Source organism: Schistocerca gregaria, chromosome 4, assembly GCF_023897955.1.
Source record: "Schistocerca gregaria isolate iqSchGreg1 chromosome 4, iqSchGreg1.2, whole genome shotgun sequence".
NCBI classification, from domain to species: Eukaryota; Metazoa; Arthropoda; class Insecta; order Orthoptera; family Acrididae; genus Schistocerca; species Schistocerca gregaria.
In genome coordinates this window covers 656,261,243-656,285,584 of record NC_064923.1, presented here as the reverse complement: position 1 = coordinate 656,285,584, position 24,342 = coordinate 656,261,243, and the positions used below count along the sequence as shown (strand labels likewise).

At 36.2% G+C, this 24,342-nt stretch overlaps 2 protein-coding genes across 5 annotated transcripts in view; one reads left to right on the top strand and one right to left on the bottom strand.

Annotated features, from left to right (window-relative positions):
* Window positions 1-959, top strand: part of LOC126268228 (NADH dehydrogenase [ubiquinone] iron-sulfur protein 3, mitochondrial-like) — a 60,468-nt gene extending 59,509 nt beyond the window's left edge. Inside the window, exon 5 of the mRNA XM_049973869.1 lies at window positions 350-959. Coding sequence (XP_049829826.1) covers window positions 350-526 — 177 coding nt within the window. The 3' untranslated portion in view covers window positions 527-959. The remainder of the gene's footprint in view (window positions 1-349) is intronic.
* LOC126268226 (ataxin-2 homolog) overlaps window positions 448-24,342 on the bottom strand; it is a 301,295-nt gene continuing 277,400 nt past the window's right edge. For all 4 annotated transcript variants that reach the window (XM_049973865.1, XM_049973866.1, XM_049973867.1 and 1 more), the window contains one exon: window positions 448-12,622. In XM_049973865.1, the coding sequence (XP_049829822.1) occupies window positions 12,377-12,622 (246 nt within the window). In that variant the 3' untranslated portion in view covers window positions 448-12,376. The remainder of the gene's footprint in view (window positions 12,623-24,342) is intronic.

The following is a 24,342-nucleotide window of genomic DNA, read 5'->3' as shown; positions in this document are numbered from 1 at the left end:
GGCAATGTCGTTCAGTTTTTTTTTTGGTCCCCCTCATAATTGTTTCTATCAGGGAATAAGTAAAGCCTGTTATCATATTATAAAGGCATTGTTGTTGAACAGATATATGAACACATGTACACAATCTTGTTTGTGCGTCCAGCCACTGCTCAGTGCCTTTACCATATGCTGAGTGAGTAAGCATTGTCATACACATGGGCTGTTCTAATATCTTACTGAGAGAATGGTATGTTTTAGCATTTATTAGCTTTGACCCTGTAATGGTGTATGAAAAGTAAACTACTTGTTAAAGTTTGATGACACATTATCACCTGTGAGCATTGTCATAGCTTTTGTCTGTCCATTCTAGGTGCGTTACGATGATGAACGAAAGCGTGTTGTTGTCGAGCCACTAGAACTGGCACAAGAGTTCCGTCGTTTTGAGTTGTCAGCACCATGGGAGCAGTTCCCAAACTTCAGAGAGGCTCCAGCTGCTCAAGAAGAAATACAGACAAAGGGTAGTGAGTCTGGAGAAGGGAAGAAGTAGGTTGGAAGAACTCAAAACAGCTCTTTGTTAGTAGCATTAGTTTTATATGTTGAATCACTGTACAGTTGAAGTGAAATATAATAAATATATATGTACACACACACAAACTGTTACAGTGCTTGAATTATATCTCCCATACTGTAGAATTGTACTACTTAAAATCAGGTGCTCAGTTAACATTTAGAACAGCAGCTGTGATCAGCTCACTAAGCAAACCTCAAGAAACAGAAATATAAAGACCCTCATCTTGGGATAATACGTGTTATCACAGTCACAACTGCTACATTTTCACATATTCAGACACTTGGTAAAGTACAGATAATATACAGTATGAAATGTTCAGAAATAAGTAAAGCATTAATGAAGTTTTATATAATGGTACAATTAAGTTAAACACAAATCTTCCACAAATAAATTTATGCTCTCTTACCAATTACTCCATCCATCTCTTTTACAGAGAAATAATAGTACTTCCAATTGCTGCAATAATACAAGCTATGACAGAAAAAAAGGCAGACTGCTTGAACCATTTTTCATGTTGAACCATTTTTCATGCAACATTAGTGTGTAACTGTTCATCCATCTTGAACTTTGTATCTTGCTGTGTGGCAACATATGACCCATTTATTACATACATTTTCTTGCATTCTGCTGGAGGGTGAACAGGTGAGAGTTCCTCTGCTGCCTCACATAAAGTGACAAAAGGGACGAATGCAGATGTGTGGGCTTCTATGGGTCCTACTGAAAAGTTTGCCACCACTAGTTGAACATATTACCTAAATACACAAATTAGTAGTGTGCAGACCATACAGATTTACATTTAAGCACAAGCACACACCTGTAATAGGTTTCTTATCCACTGATACTGAATTGAACATTTTTGATAATGCTTATTGCAGTGAAAGGACACAGTTCAAAGTTGAACAGCCACACACAAAAATATGCAGTATCAGACAAGTCCTAATTGTGTTCGGAAAGTATGCATAAAATGTGAATTGTGGTTCCCAAACAAGCCGAAAACTTTGGCCGTGCTGCCCATATTAAGTGGCCTTTAAGATGGGATTGCGCACCAAAATTTTCTGTATACAGCTACATTGTTAGACTGAAGTTGACACGTGCATCATATGTAACATAATAAATTATATATACTTTACAATTGCTTTAGATATAAGTGAGAACAGAAAAGTAAGCGACATTTATAAATGCAGTCTTTAATGACCTTGTTTGCAATGGGGTGTTCAACGCTAATCTCCTCCTCTTCATTTTAATGTATGGTTTGATTTCAGAACACACATTGAAGCTTAGGTGGAATTTCGAGGAGAAGATAAAACTTATATTTGCAGCACCTGAACATTTTCTTCTAACAGTTGCCATTATTTTGTACCAGATGATAAGAAAAAGTACAAGAAAATGGTTTTTACAGTTTAACTATGAAAAGTCACAGAATGTCCTCAAAGTATCATGGTAAATTACTAATAATGTTTTTGTTGATTGTGCTCTGCAGCTGTGATAAATCTTAGAAGTTTATTGTAGCAAGTGAAGCTGCTGTATAATTTATTGTTAGTTTTGCAACTTTTTTTAATAAATATTTTTCTGAAAAAAACACACACACACACACACACACACACACACACACACACACACACACACACACACACACACACACACAGAGAGAGAGAGAGAGAGAGAGAGAGAGAGAGAGAGAGAGAGAGAGAGAGAGAGAGAAATGTCAAAATATTTGTAAATATTGAAATATTTTTGACATTTGTTCTATGCTATATAAAAAAAATTACTGGAAAATGGTATCTGTTTGTACAATTAAAAAATAAATCATACAGCGGCTTCATCTTACAATATGTATTTTCTAATAATGATATGTCACTGATCTATGGGTCCAACATTTGAATTAATCATAAAGAAGAATGCTCATATTTGAAGCAGAAGCAAAATTTGGGACATCTGTATACAGCTAACTGCCAAATCAATTCACTGTTGTAAATACAGGTAGGTTCACAATTAAAATTACAGGCCAATGTCCTGTTATTTTAGAGGTTGTATTACAACACTGCTTATTTGAGCTTGCACCTGCAACTTAGCATGAGATCTGGACCACAACATAACTTACAATTACTCAATATGCAAAGCACTGCAAAAGGTAAAAGTTTTGTTAAGTGCAAAAGAATTTTTTTTAAAAAAATTCTAGTACTAAAAGGGAATAAAATCTCAAACTGTTTTCGTAATCATAAAATCCCAGATTAATGTAGAGAAGCCAACACCAGAAATATATCTTGGAGCACACTGAATTATGAGATTCCAGAAACCCAGCAATATTCTTTGTCTGGTTTAGGAGAGTGGGCTGCAGGGAGAGGGGGGAGGAGGGGTTGAGAGAGAGAGAGAGAGAGAGAGAGAGAGAGAGAGAGAGAGAGAGAGAGAGAGAGAGAGAGAGAGAGAGGAGAGAAGTATTAGAATGACAAGCCCCACTTTTTAGGCTTGAAAATGAGAATGATCAAAAGGAAACTGCAGATTGTGAATTAGTGACGTCCTGCAGAAAACAAAGAGTTGCTTTTTCTGAAAGCAGTAATTCATTCGGTGTTAATAATTAAAGCTTCTGTTCATTCATTATCCCATTTTTATATTCATAGCTATTACTTGATGTAAACTTTGGTTACTGATTAATTCCTTCATTACCCATGTGATTTACAGCACAATCGGCTGCCAAAATAGGCAGAGAATTTCACTGAATGACTGCTTAGAGTCCAGTAATTCTGTTCTGACTACAGCAAAGAAAAATGCTACTGCAAATTTGTATTTGAAATCAAATTAACAATTTAATTATCTTCTGTAAATAACACACTCTCCAGATGTTCACAAGTTCCTAAGTTGTGAACTGTGCCATGGGACTGCAATTAAAAAACTAAAATTTGACTCACCACACTTATAACAGGTCATAAAAGTTTGATTAACAAAACAATTAGCTTGCCATTGTGTTCTAGAATGAAGCTCAAAATAGAATCTGTCAAACGATAAAAGTACGAATAGGGGACAATGCACAGTTTCACAGAATTACGAGAAATTGTGAAGTTAAAGCTCATGAACATGCAATAATACTAAAGGAAATGTATTTACTCAATTGATCTAGTAAACTAGAATATAAAGGAGAAATTCTGACAAGTTATTAAATATTTATTATACAAAATACTCAAAAGATTTGGGACTGTTATTCCAGAGCAGAATGTCACAAGGTAGACATAACAGCAGAGGGTACTAATGATACAAGGACTCTACTTCATTGGCCTGCAGTTTTTTTTATATGGTTTGCACTTTGCCCTCTCAAACGCATGCAATATGCATTTGCTAAGAGCAGTATAAGCAGGAATGTTCAAAAGAAGCAACAAAAAGATTGGCAATCATTTGATGAATTGAATTTGCTGGGAACTGAACAAAATTTCACACCTTTTCCAAGCAATCCTTATTCTATATGTGTAACATTGTTCCTTTTTTATACACACACAGTAACGCCAACATAAAGACAAAGTACGTTGCTTTGTCTCACATACAGTGTAACCAGTATCATGATATAATACTGAAACAATGTACGACAGTCACTAAAATACAAATATATTCAATCATAATGTTTATCATGCAATAGACATTAACTTTATTTTATAAAAATAAATGCCAAACATCATGTATGGTTGCCAAATATTACAGCATTTAACAAAAGGTCTGAAAAAGTAGAAAATAATTTCTTCAGACCTCCAAAACATGCAACCTAATCATACAAAAATATTAACATTTGGGAAACCCACAATTAATGTATGTGTTTTTCATGCCATCACACGGAACTTTGTGTACGCAGATATAAACCATATGTAATTGAATAGTATGAAGAATCATAAATACATCACATGAGCTGTATTATGATACACACACTAAAATTGTTTCTTCAAAGTTTTCTGCTACACCAAAGTGCTTTCACCGGCATACTTCACTCTTATATCAACTCTCTTTAAATACATTAATACTTAATAAAAGTTTCCTTAAAACATTTTGGCATCCACTGTAACCAACTGGTGTGGATGAAAATCACTGCAATTATAAAATAAAAAAGGGGGTGCATAATGGCACATCTTGACAGCACTAATACTGGATTTGCAGAACTCAGATATGAGCTTCATAGAACATAACTGTGTAGCCAAGATACTTGGCTTATTACAAAGCAGCCATGAAACACAGTGTTGTAATAACATTTCAAATTGTTAACATTGTCAAACATGTAGCAATAAATTGACATACACTTCCCAATTACAGCAATAGCCATATGAAACATAACTTCAATATTCTCAGAAAATATACACAGATCTGACACTTCTATTATAAACGTCCTATTTCATTTACCTACTATTAGAAGTATTTAAACAGCAGAACAAAATGTTCCATATAACAATAATACTGTAATTTTTCCAACGATAATATTTTAAGAGGACTTCAATTTTGTATGTCAAAATCCCTCTAGTTATCTTTCTGCATAATTTTGTATGTACAGCCAAAGGTGATTTACAAATACCTGCAAACCAGCTGCAGTGAAGAATGAGAGAGCCTGCTTCTCATTATCTAAAAATATATATACATATTTTGTCCATGGAGCATTGCTCCCACATCAGATAAATGCAAAACAGAAGCAACCTGTGAGACTGGTGGGTGTGCTTTGTTTCTCTCATTGTAGCCAAGTGTGGATGTATCATGTAGATGTACTTCAGATGACAAGTTTGCTCAACAAACAATGGATTATAATTCAAACATTGATATTTAGCAGAGGATCTTGTTTCCACGAGAATGGAAAACCATGTTTTCTTAGTAAATACTAACTCACATCATGATTTAACATTTATTAAAATATGTCAGCTTCATAAAATGATGAAATTTTGTGCTTAGGGAAAACACTCATTTTGTAATTAAAGTATGTGACTTACTCTTACAGGTAATGACTTCTGCAAATTTAATACTAGAGGACATTGTTCCCAAAAATTGAGTGTTTTAAAATTTACAATACTAAAACATGGCTACAGGGAAATTAATGAAGCCACCGTTGCAGGTAACAAATATGTGCCCAATTGACACTCTGTCCTACCCACCAAGCTTTTTCAGCGTGCTTCAGAGCTTAACCAAAGCTTTGATGTGATACTACAATCAAAAGATTATTTTAATCAGAATATAAAACTGAGCACTATTGTGTGCTCCTAGGATAAAAGTTTTCAAGATATGTCTCACTGCAGAGGAATGGTATCATACTGGAATCACTGTTCATGTTCAGGATAAAGTATTTCTGCCATATCCTGCCTCTTTGCCAAGTTTGCTATATAGTGTGCAATATTAGGAAAAGTATAGATTGCTACTTACAGTGACTATCCTTTTCCTAATATTGATATTCCAGCCTGGAGTTTCCACTGTTCGAATTTGCTGTATAGAATGTCTTTGTTGAATTTGAAATGGAGGGGATTTTGCTAAGGCAGAGTGTAATTTGTCACACAGGTATGCTGATAGAACACTGTTAATAAAAAGTGGACATTTTATTTAAAGTTCTGTTCTGGAACATGGTTTCGACTTTTTCCAAAGGCACTAATCAGCCAAGGCCATGAGAGAAGAGAGAGAGAGAGAGAGAGAGATGCTGAAAATGGTGAAGATGTCAGTTGTAGTAATCACTGGAAACACATTTTGCCCTTGATCACAAAATACACAAGCAGTTGGGAATTAAAGTGACTCACCAATTAATTTGAAAGTTGTTGTATGAATATAGTTTCAGGTATTAAAAAAACCTTCATTACGTAACTGATCTAATTAGTATCCATGTCAAAATATGGAATTTGCATTGACACTGCAAGTGAGATTTAAAGTAGAGTGCCTGTGCAACAATTTACTGAAGTCTGCAAAATGACAAACATGCTCACATAGACTAAGCATACTAACTAAAGAGGGAGGGAACATAATCACTGTATTTTTTACTTTCAGAAAAATCAAGTATCTAATAACTTTGTAAAATGTCCAAACTGGTTAAGATACTATTTGTGTGACCTGTGACTGAAATAAAACAATAAGGGAGTCAGGCTAACATGGACATACAGCAGATGAGGAAAAGTTTTTGGAGAGTAAGAGAGATTTCTTTAAGAAAATTAAATAACTATTTTTTGACAATCACCACAAGCTGATAACCACTGGAAGGATTTTCTTTTTCCATTAATGGACAGTCTGGCAATTTTTCCCAAATTCAACATGTGCTTCTAGAAGATAGTACATAATAGACCTGGTCTGGGAAAAAGTCATTGATGCATGAAAACAAATAACAGAATTTGAAAAATTATTTGCATAACTTTACTAATATTACTCTTGATGTTACACTATAATGGAAAAATTCACAGGAAACTGTTTGGTACTGAAGAGAGCAAATGCATGCTTCTCTGGCAAGAAGTGCTACTGTTTAATTATTCTGAAAAGTATACCATATGTACTGAGTTTTATTTATGTTTTTTAATTTTCAGTCAGTTGACTGAACTGCCTTCATCACACTTACACATTCTGGGGATAGAATAATTAAAGACTTAGTAGCAGTCCTACTTTTCTGGTGTGCTTGGTTTCATCAATTTTCCTTTACAAAGTTCTCAAAAATGCTTGCCCCCTTCTCCCGTTCATTAATGTGTTAAATGTAAACTTGAGTGATCATCTTGTCACAATTATGCTTAATTCTTTAACTGTTAACCCTGTAAAGTAATGTAATCCTCAGGATTTATTTATTTATTTATTTTTGTGTTGGGGGGGGGGGGGGGGGGAGGCGGGCGGTGGCATTTATACATTAAGATTAAGAGTAGATCTCGTACCTTCTCCGCAAGTCTGAAATCTTAACAATACCAAACATGTGGTACAAGGACAAATATTTGTTACTGTCCTTAAAACTAAATATATGGTTTTGAACTTTGTAAAATGCATTACACACAGTTTCTAAACTGCCTGTCTACACGTTCAGAATTGCACATTTTTGGGATTACTTGTTTAATCTATAGCTCTCTGACAACAATACCACAATGAACCAACTACAATTTTTAGTATACTTTTTACTCACATCACACAACTGCAACTTCTATTACAGCCTATCCCAAAGCCAAAACAAAACAAAACAAAACAAAACCTTTTCTGATGTCTATACAAGCAATTTTAGCATAAAAATAGAATTGAGCAATATTTTTGTAGATAAACAATAAGTTTTACAACCAATTTTCTCTCTCAAATTTTTGCATACTAGCTGTTAATGCGCATAAGTAACAGTTACTTTTAATATTTATCTGCAAACAGTATAATTAAAAATAAAGTTTCTGTTTGTAACATGTATGACACAAAGACTATAACAACTGTACAAAATCTTGACAGTTAAGAGGCACAACAGTGAAATACAGAAAATAAAGATTTAAATGGTTCATACCATTCTCTTCATATGTACACAGTATACATGTATCTTTATCACAACATTCTTAATATCAACCCAGCAATGCATATTATTGTACAATAGTAACTGAATGAATAATACAGGAAGTATTTTGAACACTAAAAGTCTACAAAATTATGGATCTTTGCCATTGGTTTTGCACTGAAAAGTTACATTTACGTAGCCAACATCACCCTTCTTGTAAAAACTAAGACTTATCCACCACAGGTACTAGCATATAGTATTTATAGTTTGTCAGTTAAAAGAAGTAAAACTGTCATGAATGCTCTGTATCAAGTGACTTTCCTATATGGTGACAGACTGTTGCAATTTATATACCAAAATATCACAATGGGAGAGTGAAATGAAATATGTATGAGACTGTAGACAGAGGTGCCATACTTATCCGCATGTCAAACACTAACAGCACTGATTACGAACACATTCTTTGTCTCAGTAAAAACCAAGTATTTTAGAGATGATTTGAAAAGGACAAGAATTTATTTCATATATCTTCAAGAGTGTGTTTGCATGCCTTTTACTGGAACAATGGAAAAATGTGGATGTAAAAATATTAATAAACAATGAATTACAGAATGGTCTAGTCTAGGTACTTCACTGGCTTCCAGAAGAAACTTGTGCAGTAGGTAAGAGGTAACGAACATTATTTTTTTCTATAGTATTTCTGTCACTACTTTGTCCTATGTTCCTTTTTGGAAATAACTCCACTAACATGTTACATTATGGCTCTTAATAGTCTGCACCTCTCTGATCAATATGCTGGAAATAGTGCTAAATAATTATATTGTACGACACAAAAGAAATGGCAAGATGAACTAAATTTTGTGGAAAGGAAGTGTGAATTTTTATGTAAGCTACTGATTCCATCTTTTGAATTGTATTTGATATATTGCCTCTCTTTGCTTATAATGTTACATGAGAGAACATTGAAATCAGAGAGAAAAACTGAGAAATGAAAACCACAATCACTGAAGAGGTGCTAACTTCATGTCCAGTGGAAAGAAATGACAGCAGAAAAAGACAACCTTGTGTTTATTTAAGAAACACTGAGCTTTACTAGAGTGGTGTCTTTGTTTTTCATCAAACCACACTAACTCATCTAAGGAGAACTTAAAGAGTAAAGTGACACCTGAAGTGTAGATAAACTTCACAATTTTTTAAAACCTCAAATCTTTTGCAAGCAATGGAAATAACATTGTTTTGATGTTAAAATCTCAGAACCCGTGATAATTTGCAGTGTGAATGTTATATTGCTACAGAAAGGCACTTTAACAAATTAAGGGTTAGAGTGAAAGGGAGTAAAAATAGTTCAGCACAAAACAGTGTTATTCTTTCTCATTTCTTGTGTGCTAAGAAAAATATTGGAATGTATACTCAGCTGCACAACATTCAACAGCTCAAACAGCAAATCACTTAATTTCTGATATGAAGTATTACAAAAAAAATCCTGCAAATATAGATCTATGTAACGTAATGTTCTGAAAGGAAGGGAATTATTGGGGTAGTGCTTCATGGAGATGAGTGTGACAAATTTCCTGTGATCATTAAATTATACGTTAGAAAAAATTCACTATATTAATCTGCATAGTAGTTCAGGGAATTAATTTTTAGTGAATTTCACAGCAACAAATATACTTCATTCACCTTCTTCATATTGCAAACATAGATTAAGCACTCAAGCATTATGAGTACAACAGTAAGATTCCTTCAAACACATATAATACCAGTCTTCACAAATATAAACTCTGTAATGGCATACAGAAAACATACCATTAATTGCATTAATGAGTTGCAGAGAAATTTTATTTTGTACATTTGAGGTTTTTTTTAAGGGAGGCATGTTGTATCTTTTGTGAAACAGATAATTATGCACAAAATTACATAATAAACATGATGCATAAATAGGTGACTGTTGAGCCTCTGGCCAATTGAGAAAACAGTGTGGCAAGGGAAAAAAAAATTACTAAAATATAGAAGCTAGTGAGATGAGCTTGATTACTGCCTGAATTAGTGAACTTAAAAGATTGTGTTGATGACTGCCAAGTGGACAATGAAGGACAAGGGAACAGGAACTAAGGAAAACATATAGTTTGTAACTACTGAAAGCGAATTATAATCTACACATTTTTACAGGGTCAGCGTTTCAAGCTCAGACACCCAAAATATTATCTGCTGTCCTCCTGTTAATTTGCAATGATATATGATACCATCTATTATCTACATTTCTTAAGAAACCAGTATTCTACTGTGAAATGTAAAATATCTCTTTTTCTGACATTAAGAATTCAGTTATTCACTTAAAGGATTCAGTTGCATAATTGATACAGTGAATTAGCACCTCCTAATTAAAAAGTTTAGTATCCAAGGTGACACTCTTTTTAATAAACAAGCACACATTGAATTTTTAGTGCTTCCAGACTCTTTAATTGGAAATTGTCAGATAATCTAGAGTATATAGAAGATTGGGTAGGTACGCAATTGTATATTGTCGATATTCATACAAGCCTTAGAAAAATAGTATAACACAAAAAGTCACCATACAATGTTTTCTTGAAAAAGACAGGAAGAAAGTTTAGAGTTTAATGTTCCATCGCCATCTGGTAGATGTTGTTTGAAAGCAGAGCTGTAGAGTCAATAGCATATTTAAAAGGATATCAGCACACAGTATGCACATGAATTCCATGACACAGCTATATGTGATATGTTACAATGGTATACTGCCCAAGCCGAATGTCCTGCCAGCATACAATTTACTAAACAAACTGGATGAGAATTAAAATTGACAGATAGAAGAGAGAATTAAAATTGACAGAAGCTAAACTGCATGAAAATTTGGACAGTTGGAGCCAAAGGGTAAGGGTCTTTTGAGTTGTTGCTGCTTCATGGTGTGAATTTAATTTTATATTACAGCACTATGCAACAGATCTGCTTTCTAAAGTGATACGGCAAATTTCTATGGAAGAACAGAAGATGTGGAAAGCTATAAATATTCTCTGAAGTGATGTTAAAAATTGGAATCCAAATCAATGTGCCAAAGATGAAGGGAAACATTATTGTAAATACTATCCAAACATATAATCAAAAATGAAACTATAGACCACACATGAGCCCATAAAAATCACATAGCTAAAAACCGCAAAAAAGGCAGCATTAAAAGGTATATAACTAGTTAACAACGCAGATTTTTTAAACTTCTCTCCAAAGGCACCTCATATCATCAGCTAAAACTTCACAACAGAAAATACAGAACAGAAGAGACTCACAGCAATAACAGAAAAAAAGTTATCAAGGTAACTGTTCTACTGCAAACCTTATATGTTACCCTCTAATGTGGTTATGAATAACTTTTCTCTCAGTATATTTAATCCTTTTCTCTATTTTCATTATTCCTTTCATCTTTCTTTTAAATTTGAAACGTCAAGGTTCACCACTACACTACTTTATGCTGCTGTCAGCCAAGGGCACATCCTTCTATTTGAAGCCACTAAGAATAGGAATTGTACATATTTCTGTTTGCAGTTTGTAGCATCGTAAGTGTGTCAGCTGGGAATATGACAGGAGAATTCTTTTAGAATCAACAGGCCATTCAGTTTGGAACCATATTCCACTAAGCTTATTGATTACAAAATACCTTCCAGTATTCCAAGTGAGTGACCAAAAACAAACTTCTTCCTTGTATTCAATATGCTTGTAAATTTATTTGGGTTATTCTTTAATGAAACAGCTTATAACTTCGACATCACTTCCAGATCATATGGCAGTTGGGAATATTAGGGCGTCATCACAGCTAGGGATTTTGGGCCTAAGCATTGACAAATTTCAATGAAACTCAACCCAGAAAGACTAAAGGAAAATATAAACAGGATGATGTTTCTGTAGTACCGATTGGATTTCCTATTTTTATTTTTGTAAATAGTTAATCTGTTCGAGATAATAATTAATTTAATGTAGAACCCCTTTATTACTTGCTTCACAAAATTCTATTTACTGTGAAATGTGCATCGAATGAGTTCATTGCATGTAATATGTAATGTGAAAATGAAACACAAAAAATATGGTCAAGTTATAAGTTCTGAAAGAAAATTCAGCAGTCACATAAATCCACTGACCATGTTAATGTAAGAGAATACAACGTACCTAACAAGTTCAACACAGTTCATTTTGATCATGCACAATTAATGTGTGTGTGTGGAACTCTTTTAAATGATCCAATTTGTCCCTCCAAGTTAAACAAGCCAAAATTCTCTGTTTTGACAGAACTGACTCTCTAACAATGAAAAATATTGTCTCTGTGCACTTTCTGAATGGCAGACAGCTGAAAGAATTTATTTATCCTAATGGAGTGACATTATTCACTATATGGAACCAGTCTTAGGCAAAATCTTGCTGCCAGGTGGAGCTGTCGCACGTTCATGATATGCCTGAAAACAGGGAACAATGCAGAGATTGGTTTGGCACTCAGGGCAATAATATTTAGTCTTACGCCGGAGAATGCGGCCATGGCTGTCGATTGTGTTCCAGCAATAGTTGCAACCCAGTGCAGGGCCAGGCCTCAGGGCAGGGCAGTGGTTCGATCGCAGTGGGCACTCGTACGTTGTCTCCTGTATATATGAGAATTATATGTATTACACTTGATGGGATAAAATAATTAAATGCATCATTAACAGTCATTGTTATTATAGTTTCATAAATATTACTGTCATATTTAGTTTCTACACTACACTACCAAGTTGTAGATGAGATATGAAGTCTATGGTACAATATAGTCCTGTTCTTGCCTGTAAGTTTAATATGGCTTATTCTTCTCTCACAAACAGAATCAATAGCATCTAATCTAATGTCCAGGAAATATTTAATGCACTCAATTTCTGCACCAAAATGATAACTCAAAAAGTTTGATGGCAGATTAACACACTAATTTGTACGAATGTGTCGGATTCCCTAGCTTCCACTGTCAGTTGTAATAAAATTCTTTAAGAGTATTAAGCAATTACACTGTGAAACACTAAACCAACCATAAACTGACATTTTGACTACATTTGTAGAGGTCCTCTTCATGTTGACTAAACTATTATCACGAAGAAGACTAATTTGATTTGATTTGATTTTTTATTGGTCAAGTTTTATCATATAGCACAAACTGTACAATTGATATTGGACAGGTCAAAGATAAGTTACAATAATACATAGTATTAGCAAAATAGTAGGCAAATTAAAATTAGGTACCTATTACAATTAACTTTGTTACTTATTCAGAAGTTCTCTGACAGAATAGAAACAGTGCTTTATTAGAAATGCCTTTAGTTTAGCTTTAAATATTGGACGAGTAGTATTTTTTATTTCCTCCGGCATCTTATTGTGTAGTATTACATCAATGTTAATTATGCTCCTCTGATAGGTGGTTGTTCTGTGATATTTTTTATGTATATTTGATTCCCTTCTGGTACTATAGTTGTGTACATTTTTGTTCTGTAGCAGTTTGCCTGTTTTCAGGAGGTAGTCCCTAGTGAACAAGATAGTTTCATAAGTGAATAAACTTGGAACATTTAGAACACCAAGCTCAGTAAAATAGGATTTACAGGAATCCATCTTTTTAAGGCCACAAATTATTCTTAAAGCTCTTTTTTGCATTCTAAATACCTTTACACTGCGAGTTGAGTATCCCCAGAAAATGATCCCATACAGGATTAGTGAGTGGAACTGTGCATAGTATGACTGCAGTACTGTTGTTTTGCTTGTTGTAGCCTTCAAAATTCTTAAGCCATAGCACACAGATGATAGTTTTCTACACAAGTTATTTATATGTGTGTCCCACTTTAAGTCTTGCTGAACCCAAAGACCCAAGAATTTTGTGACACCTACATTTTCTAGGGGATCATTTTTTAATTGGGCTTGAATAGACATTTGATTAGTTGGAGGAATTAAATGAAAAGCGACACACACAGTTTTTTCAGTATTTATAATGAATTTTTTTTTTGTGGACCCCTCAGAAAGTCTTTTCATAGAACTTTCTGCTGTGGACCGCAAAGTTTCTGGACTGGATCCAGTGAGCAACATGCTGGTGTCATCGGCAAACAAGATAGTTTTTGTGGGACTCATATATTCAATTAAGTCGTCCACATAAATCAAGAAGAGTAGTGGACCTAAGATTGAGCCCTGTGGTACACCGTATTTTAGTGGTAATTCCATAGAAAGAAAGGAGTTGTTTCTTGTTTTATTCATTTTGTTGAACTCATACTGAAGTGATACTTTCTGCCTGCAGTTTTTTTAGGTATGAACACAACCAGCTATGTGCTACACCTCTTACTCCTCGTCTTTCTAATTTTTCGAGCAGAATGTTATGGTCCAGGATGTCGAAGGCTTTTGATAGATCTAGAAAAATACCTGCAGCTAATTTATGTTGATCAAGGGATTTTAAAATGCAGTCAAAGAATTCGAAAATAGCTGTATGTGTAGATTTAGACTTTCTAAAACCATGTTGTTGTACTGTAAGAGGTGTATATTTATTCATGAAACTTAAAAGCCTGTCATAGAAGAGTTTTTCTAGAATTTTTGAGAAGGAACTTAACTGAACCATGGGTCAGTAGTTTGATATTTTTTCAGATGAATCTTTTTTTTGGTACTGGTGAAACTTTTGCTATTTTAAAAATATCTGGAAATACACCAGCTTTTTAAAGAGTCGCAGAAACAGTCAAAATAGCAGTTTTGTAGTTGTCTTAGTATTTTGTAATGACATGGCCTACTATCCTAACAGATATATTCTACAAAATTACTTTGTTTAAATTATCAAATCATACTCCATCACTTAGTTACATGTGTTAAGTTGGACTTTTCAACATACCAATCACCACCTTCTGTATGTAACAGTGTATCAATATCTTTCACACATTTTGTTCCAATTTACTGGAGGTCAGTGTCAAGGAAGGGAGGATGCTGACTGATTAAAATTATCCAGTACCATCAACTTGCATCAAACATCACGGAAGTGAATTATCTTCTAAAAAGTCGTAATGTCTCACCAAAACCATTTTTACTAATGAATCCAAATCCAGCAAATGAAACAGTTACCTCTACATATTTACTACACGAAAGAGCAGTATGATCCTCCAACACACACTTTGATTTTAATGCACTAAAACCTTACCATAATGCTACTGGTAACATAATAATTCTAACGGCATGAGAAACAATACAACTAGATTCGTAATATAATTGAATACATAAAAAATCTACTCGGCAAGAAGCAGCAAGAGAAAAGCATATAAAAGTTAACAAAACATGCAAGCTTTTGGAACAAGTGGCTTCTTCTTCTGACAGGAGGGTTGAGGGGGAAGGAAAAGAGATGAAGGGGAAGGGCTGGCCAGGTTTAGGAAATGGATAGATTTACACAAAAGGTACTCAGAACCCCAGGTCAGGCAAGACTTACTGTACCACACTGTCTCCCCTGACGCAGGGTTCTGGGTGATGGGGAGACCATCTAGTAAGTCTCCCCTAACCCTGCGTTGGAGCAGCTTTTCAGAACTCCCACAATTTCCTAAACCTCGCCAGTGCTTTTCTTTTATCCCTCTTCCTTCCACTTCAACTGTTCTGTCAGGGGGAGGAGCCACTGGCTCTGAAAGCTTGCACATTTGCTGAAATCTTATGTGTGTTTCCTCCTGCCACCACTTAGTGATTAGATTTTTTATCTACATCCAGTTACATTATATTTTCAAAAACTATTATTTTTGTTGGTATATGAACTACAGTTATAAGATACCTCACAGAAAATAATTTATATGCATAATCTGCCATGTTCATAAAAATGTAAGAGTGTTTATTTTGTTGTAGCCAGTTAAGTATGTTGTGATTCATTCTCTATTTGCTTTTGGACCACAGGAATGCTTTGTCTACAGTAATGATTATGATTATGATGATGATATAACAGGTATATATTAGGGCCTCAACACTATGATTACTGGCATCACTTACTAAAACTTCTTAAGTAAACAGTTTGGTTACAATGTTGTAAACGCAAATATCAACAACATAAAATCTTAACTAAATTATACTATCAACATTTTCAGTGATTTTTTTCTCAACCGATAAACACTGCTTGTTAATTGTGATCTATAAGGGGTATTTGAATGAAAACCCAATACCCATAAATGGAATGGTTCCAATGAAAAGTTATCACCACACCTATTAAGACATTTATCCCACTGGGAGACAAGACAGTCAGTTCCTGTTTTCTGGAATGCGGTAGGCCACTGACGGATCAACAACTGCACTCATTCTTGTACCTGACTGAAACTGATGTCCATGCCTGTCTCTCTCCAGGTCACCAAAGATGCGAAAGTTATACGGTGAAAGATCGGGTCGTAATGAGGATGTTGCAATGTTTCCCAACCAGATCACTGGAGCTTAGCCTTCATCTGACTGGTAGTGTGGGGGCAAGCACCATCGTGCAACAAGATTATTGTATCTGACAGCATCCCTGGATGTTTTGATTATATGGCATCTCACAGTTTTTGCTAAGTGGCTTCATACTGCTGCACACTGACTGTGGTTCCATGCTCGATGAACTCTATGACCAGAGTGCCCTTGCAGTCAAAGAAAGAGGTCATCATCATGGCCTTACTGGGCCTTACATGAACAGATCTGGGTTTCTTTGGTGGGGCAGATGTGGGAAATTTTCACTGTTGGATTTGGCATTTGCCCTCAGGCTGTTGGAATGCTGTCAGACATTATCAGCATGATGATACCTACAGCCACACTGCCAATCAGACAAATGTTATGCTTCAGCAATTTCGTTGGGAAAAACTGCAACATACTCTGTACAGTCTGGTTGTTTCATCATGTGATTTTCGCATGTTTGGTGACAGAAGAAAGGTGTATGGACATCAGTTTCAGTTGGATGAGAAAGTGCAAGAGGGGGCGTGGTTGTGGATCCATCAGCAGCCAAACTTGTTCTATGGAACAGGAACTGATCATTTTGTCTGCCAATGGAACACACGTCTTAATGCACGTGTTGATCAATAATTTTGAATGGAACCATTCCATGGTTCTGTTGTGGTTGGTGTTTGGTTTTCATTTCATTTGACTGCCCATCATAGATTGTAATTTTCTAGTAAAAATTTTGACATATCAATTCTCTTGTTTCTTTTACAGTCACCGTTTAATGTATGGACATTGTATTGGCTAGGAGCATAAGTTTCTTCGGTTTCTACAATGCCATAAGTTTATTTTAGTTTATCAGTATAAAATATGCTACATTACATCACAGTAGAGAAGACTGATACACTACTCAGTGATGTAATCATGGCATACACAGTTAAAAAAATTCAAATACAAAGAAGAACCCAGCTCTGACAAAATTCCTTTCCAATTTTACACTATGTTGTTGTTGTTGTCTTCAGTCCTGAGACTGGTTTGATGCAGCTCTCCATGCTACTCTATCCTGTGCAAGCTGCTTCATCTCCCAGTGCCTACTGCAACCTACATCCTTCTGAATCTGCTTAGTGTACTCATCTCTCGGTCTCCCTCTACGATTTTTACCCTCCACGCTGCCCTCCAATGCTAAATTTGTGATCCCTTGATGCCTCAAAACATGTCCTACCAACCGATCCCTTCTTCTAGTCAAGTTGTGCCACAAACTTCTCTTCTCCCCAATCCTATTCAATACCTCCTCATTAGTTACGTGATCTATCCACCTTATCTTCAGTATTCTTCTGTAGCACCACATTTTGAAAGCTTCTATTCTCTTCTTGTCCAAACTAGTTATCGTCCATGTTTCACTTCCATACATGGCTACACTCCAAACAAATACTTTCAGAAACGACTTCCTGATACATAAATCTATATTCGATGTTAACAAATTTCTCTTCTTCAGAAACGCTTTCCTTGCCATTGCCAGTCTACATTTTATATCCTCTCTACTTCGACCATCATCAGTTATTTTACTTCCTAAATAGACAAACTCCTTTACTACTTTAAGTGTCTCATTTCCTAATCTAATTCCCTCAGCATCACCCGATTTAATTTGACTACATTCCATTATCCTCGTTTTGCTTTTGTTAATGTTCATCTTGTATCCTCCTTTCAAGACACTGTCCATTCCGTTCAACTGCTCTTCCAAGTCCTTTGCCGTCTCTGACAGAATTACAATGTCATCGGCGAACCTCAAAGTTTTTACTTCATCTCCATGAATTTTAATACCTACTCCGAATTTTTCTTTTGTTTCCTTTACTGCTTGCTCAATATACAGATTGAATAACATCGGGGAGAGGCTACAACCCTGTCTCACTCCTTTCCCAACCACTGCTTCCCTTTCATGCCCCTCGACTCTTATTACTGCCATCTGGTTTCTGTACAAATTATAAATAGCCTTTCGCTCCCTGTATTTTACCCCTGCCACCTTTAGAATTTGAAAAAGAGTATTCCAGTCAACATTGTCAAAAGCTTTCTCTAAGTCTACAAATGCTAGAAACGTAGGTTTGCCTTTTCTTAATCTTTCTTCTAAGATAAGTCGTAAGGTCAGTATTGCCTCACGTGTTCCAACATTTCGACGGAATCCAAACTGATCCTCCCCGAGGTCTGCATCTACCAGTTTTTCCATTCGTCTGTAAAGAATTCGCGTTAGTATTTTGCAGCCGTGGCTTATTAAACTGATTGTTCGGTAATTTTCACATCTGTCAGCACCTGCTTTCTTTGGGATTGGAATTATTATATTCTTCTTGAAGTCTGAGGGTATTTCGCCTGTCTCATACATCTTGCTCACCAGCTGGTAGAGTTTTGTCATGACTGGCTCTCCCAAGGCCGTCAGTAGTTCTAACGGAATGTTGTCTACTCCGGGGGCCTTGTTTCGACTCAGGTCTTTCAGTGCTCTGTCAAACTCTTCACGCAGTATCGTATCTCCCATTTCGTCTTCATCTACATCCTCTTCTATTTCCATAATATTGTCCTCAAGTACATCGCCCTTGTATAAGCCTTCTATATACTCCTTCCACCTTTCTGCCTTCCCTTCTTTGCTTAGAACTGGGCTGCCATCTGAGCTCTTGATATTCATACACGTGGTTCTCTTCTCTCCAAAGGTCTCTTTAATTTTCCTGTAGGCAGTATCTATCTTACTCCTAGTGAGATAAGCTTCTACATCCTTACATTTGTCCTCTAGCCATCCCTGTTTAGCCATTTTGCACTTCCTGTCGATCTCATTTTTGAGACGTTTGTATTCCTTTTTGCCTGCTTCATTTACTGCATTTTTATATTTTCTCCTTTCATCAATTAAATTCAATATTTCTTCTGTTACCCAAGGATTTCTAGCAGCCCTCGTCTTTGTACCTACTTTATCCTCTGCTGCCTTCACTACTACATCCCTCAGAGCTACCCATTCTTCTTCTACTGTATTTCTTTCCCCTATTCCTGTCAATTGTTTCCTTATGCTCTCTCTGAAACTCTGTACAACCTCTGGTTCTTTCAGTTTATCCAGGTCCCATCTCCTTAATTTCTCACATTTTTGCAGTTTCTTCAGTTTTAATCTACAGGTCATAACCAATAGATTGTGGTCAGAGTCCACATCTGCCCCTGGAAATGTCTTACAACTTAAAACCTGGTTCCTAAATCTCTGTCTTACCATTATATAATCTATCTGATACCTTTTAGTATCTCCAGGGTTCTTCCACGTATACAACCTTCTTTCATGATTCTTAAACCAAGTGTTAGCTATGATTAAGTTGTGCTCTGTGCAAAATTCTACTAGGCGGCTTCCTCTTTCATTTCTTAGCCCCAATCCATATTCACCTACTATGTTTCCTTCTCTCCCTTTTCCTACACTCGAATTCCAGTCACCCATTACTATTAAATTTTCGTCTCCCTTCACTATCTGAATAATTTCTTTTATTTCATCGTACATTTCTTCAATTTCTTCATCATCTGCAGAGCTAGTTGGCATATAAACTTGTACTACTGTAGTAGGTGTGGGCTTCGTATCTATCTTGGCCACAATAATGCGTTCACTATGCTGTTTGTAGTAGCTTATCCGCATTCCTATTTTCCTATCCATTATTAAACCTACTCCTGCATTACCCGTATTTGATTTTGTGTTTATAACCCTGTAGTCACCTGACCAGAAGTCTTGTTCCTCCTGCCACCGAACCTCACTAATTCCCACTATATCTAACTTTAACCTATCCATTTCCCTTTTTAAATTTTCTAACCTACCTGCCCGATTAAGGGATCTGACATTCCACGCTCCGATCCGTAGAATGCCAGTTTTCTTTCTCCTGATAACGACATCCTCCTGAGTAGTCCCCGCCCGGAGATCCGAATGGGGGACTATTTTACCCCCGGAATATTTTACCCAAGAGGATGCCATCATCATTTAATCATACAGTAAAGCTGCATGTCCTCGGGAAAAATTACGGCTGTAGTTTCCCCTTGCTTTCAGCCGTTCGCAGTACCAGCACAGCAAGGCCGTTTTGGTTAATGTTGCAAGGCCAGATCAGTCAATCATCCAGACTGTTGCCCCTGCAACTACTGAAAAGGCTGCTGCCCCTCTTCAGGAACCACACGTTTGTCTGGCCTCTCAACAGATACCCCTCCGTTGTGGTTGCACCAACGGTACGGCCATCTGTATCGCTGAGGCATGCAAGCCTCCCCACCAACGGCATGGTCCATGGTTCATGGGGGGAGGCACTATACACAAAGTAAAATAAGTCTATTTCCTAGTTTATATTTATTGATAACTGCCATGCAGTGAGGAATAGTCCCACATTGCTCAAAGAGTTTGGATCACCCCTATTTACGAAAAGAATAACAGAATGGATGTACAGAATCAGTGACCAATAATATGTGATATATGTTCTTTCGGACATGTCTGAAAGGACGGACACCATGGGGAATCTGTAGCTGAGATACATATTATGTAAGCAAAAGGTGGATGGGGGAAAAGAAAGGAAAGGAAAGAGAAGGAACTCATGATGTCCTCTGCACCAGGACTTTTATGCACAGCCAGCAGCACTGAGTGAAAATGTATGCCAGACCAGAATTCGAACCTGCCCCACATTCCCACCCAGCGCTACCTATCCACAGTTGCCGTCCATGTCCTCCATGACTGCAACTTTGAGACTCCTGCAGGAAGTCGAATGTGATTGTGAATTCAAACTGAAGGTAATGGATTCATAGCCCACCTAGGAGCCTCAATTATATGAATGCATGGCAGACATGCCCTAAAGAAGAGACACCACGTGGAATTTCCAGCTGTGATATGTATTATGTAAAATGAAGTGGAGGAAGGAGAAAGGAAAGGCAAGGAACTCATGATGCCAGCTGCATTGGGATTTGCAGATTCTGCGTGGTGACTGTTCTTTCAGACATGTCTGAAAGAACAGACACCATGCATTTATATAATCAAATTGCCTCGGTGGGATATGACTCCACCACCCTCTGTGTGAATGCACAATCACATTCAACCTCCTGCAGGAATCTCAAAGTAGAGAATACAGAGGACACGGAAGAGGACTGAGGTTAAGTGGCGTTGGGTGAGATTTTAGCAACTGCCTAATAAGCAGGAAATCCTGGGCTTGGATCTCGGTCTGACAAACATTTTCAGTTGACACCTCTGACCCTGCATCAAAGACCTGATGCAGCTGACAGCATGGGTTCCTTCCCTTTCTCCCCCCTCTGCATTCCAATAAGCGTAAGGTCTGTGTGTTGCAGTATCTAGAATATAATCTAAGTTCAAACAGTATGACATTCTGGTGGAAAAGTAGCTTCTCTAAAACACTCAGCCCAGTTCAAGAAAAACCACTCATGTGAAACACAGTTCATTGTTGACTCATATAAAAACCTGCATGTACTAGATAGAGGGAACTGAGAGATTCCATCTTCTCAGATTTCTAAAATGTGTTGGACACTGTACCACATTGTCAACTGATAAACAAGATACAATTTTATGGAATATCTTCACAAATATGTGACTGGCTCACACAATTTTTAACTAACAGAATCTGGTTTGCCTTAATGGATTCTGAATAGACAACAATTGGTGTAACCAGGAAGTATGATAGGCTGCTAATATTCTTAATATACAAAACAATGTATCAGGTGATGTTAGCAGCATTCATATTGTTTTCGGTAAGTACTTAAGTCTACAGGACTGTTTGACAGCTCTCTTTAAACTTAATAAATCAATGTAAGGGTCATAACAATGAGAAACAAACTGATTGTATTCAACTGCAAGGCTAGTAATTAACTTCTGAGATCTGTCTCGTCATTTATACATTAGGGGACTAAGTGACATGAAATGGGGCAAAGTAGAATAAAACAATTAGATACATTGGGAGGGTGCTGGCAAAGTGTAGTGCACCTGTAAAGATAATGGCATATTAAGATTAAAGCGAAATCAGTTCTAGAGGACTGCTTCAGTCTTTGAATTATTATTATTATTATTATTATTATTATTATTATTATTGTTATTTTAGGCTGATAAACTGCAGAGTCATTAGTGCCATCACATAAAATGAAGAGAGAGAAGTGTGGTTAAAACTGACTGACACAACAATAAGCTCTAAAATCAATCACAGACAAAATGAAACAAAACAAACAAGGGTGCTGGTAAACCTTTAGGTATGTGAGGTTGTGCATTTTGTACAGGACTGCGCTGGACATCCTCAGAGGTGGTCCTCCGCTGAGTCTTGGTGACTGACCGATCGGATGTTTGAGAGTGACACATATACTGTAGGAAAGAGGGCATGGTCGAAGCAACACGTGATGAGCAGAGAAAATCCTTGTCAAAGATAAAACTTAACTATCGATTGTCATCCTGACAAAGATAAAATTGCCTAACAATTCTGCAGAGCTACTGTCCATATGTCACTAAGTTTCATTGTCTTCTCTTTCCTATTAAAATTATCCTGATGCTTATAAATTTCAATGGCTTCTCTACATAGTCGTGGATAATAATCTGATGTCCTAGATAAAATTTCTGTTTCACAAAACTTCACTTCGTGGTTTCCTGACTGAAGAGAATGCTCTGCTACAGATGATTTCTCTATTTTTCCTAGTCAGCAAAGACTTTTGTGCTCTTTTAGCCGTGTATTCATGGTCCTCTTGATAGTTCCAATATAAACTTTACCACACGTATGCAGAATTTTGTACACACCACATGTCAACAGAGGAGGGTGTTTATCCTTCACAGATCAGAGAACTTGACTTATTTTTTTGTTGGTCTAAAGATCGGTTTGATGTTATGTTTCTGTAAAATCTTACCAATCTGATCCATTATTTTTTTTAATAAAAGGGAGAGAAACTGTATTTTTTTATTGTTGTTGTTCATCCTTGTCCTTCGGTCTTCTGATCCTTGGTCGCAAAATTCTCTTTACCTCTTTCTTTGAGCAACCATTTTTCTCAAAAGCTTGCTTCAGACGTTTTATTTCAGCATCCAGGTGTTCTGATGTGCATATCCGTTCAACTCTAAGGACAAGATTTTTAATGACACGTCTCTTTTGTTGTGGATGGTGATTGGAGTTTTTATGCAAATATCTGTCAGTATGTGCTACTTTCCAAAAAACTTTCTTGCTCCAAACTTTCATCGGACCATCTCATAACTCAAACACCCAAGAAAGATATTCTATTATCATTTTCCATTTCCATGTTGAACTGGATTTTTCAATTAATTTTATTTAGATCATCAAAGATTTCATCCAAAGGCTTTCTACCATGGGACCAAACCACAAATGTGTCATCTACAAACTGATAGCAGCGAGGTGGTTTCTTATTTGCTTTGTCCAGAGCCGATCGTTCGAATTTCTCCATATAGAAATTATCGATTGGAGGACTTAATGGGTTATCCAGTGCTACACCATCAAAAGTTGCTCAAAAAATTCATCACCCCACTGGAACTGATTTGAAGTAAGGCAATGTCTAACAAGAGCAGTCAAATCTCCTGGAAAAGAATCCATTGTGAAAATCATAACTTCGTTAACTGGAATCATAGTGAATAAGGACACTACGTCAAAACTTACAAGAATATCTTCAGAGCCACATTTAGTCATTCAAGTTTCTCAATAAAATGACGCAAATCTTTTGTATATAAACTGACTCTTATATAAAAGGCTCATGTCATTTTATTGAGAAACTTGAAAGACTAATTTTGGCTGTGAAGATGTTCTTGTAATTTTTGACATAGGGTCCTTATTCACTATGATTCCAGTTAACGAAGTTATGATTTTTATAATGGATACTTTTCCAGGAGATTTGACTGCTCTTTTTAGACATTGCCTTCCTTCGAGTCAGTTTCAGTGGGATGAAGAATTTTATGAGCAACTTGATGGTGTAGCAATGGGTA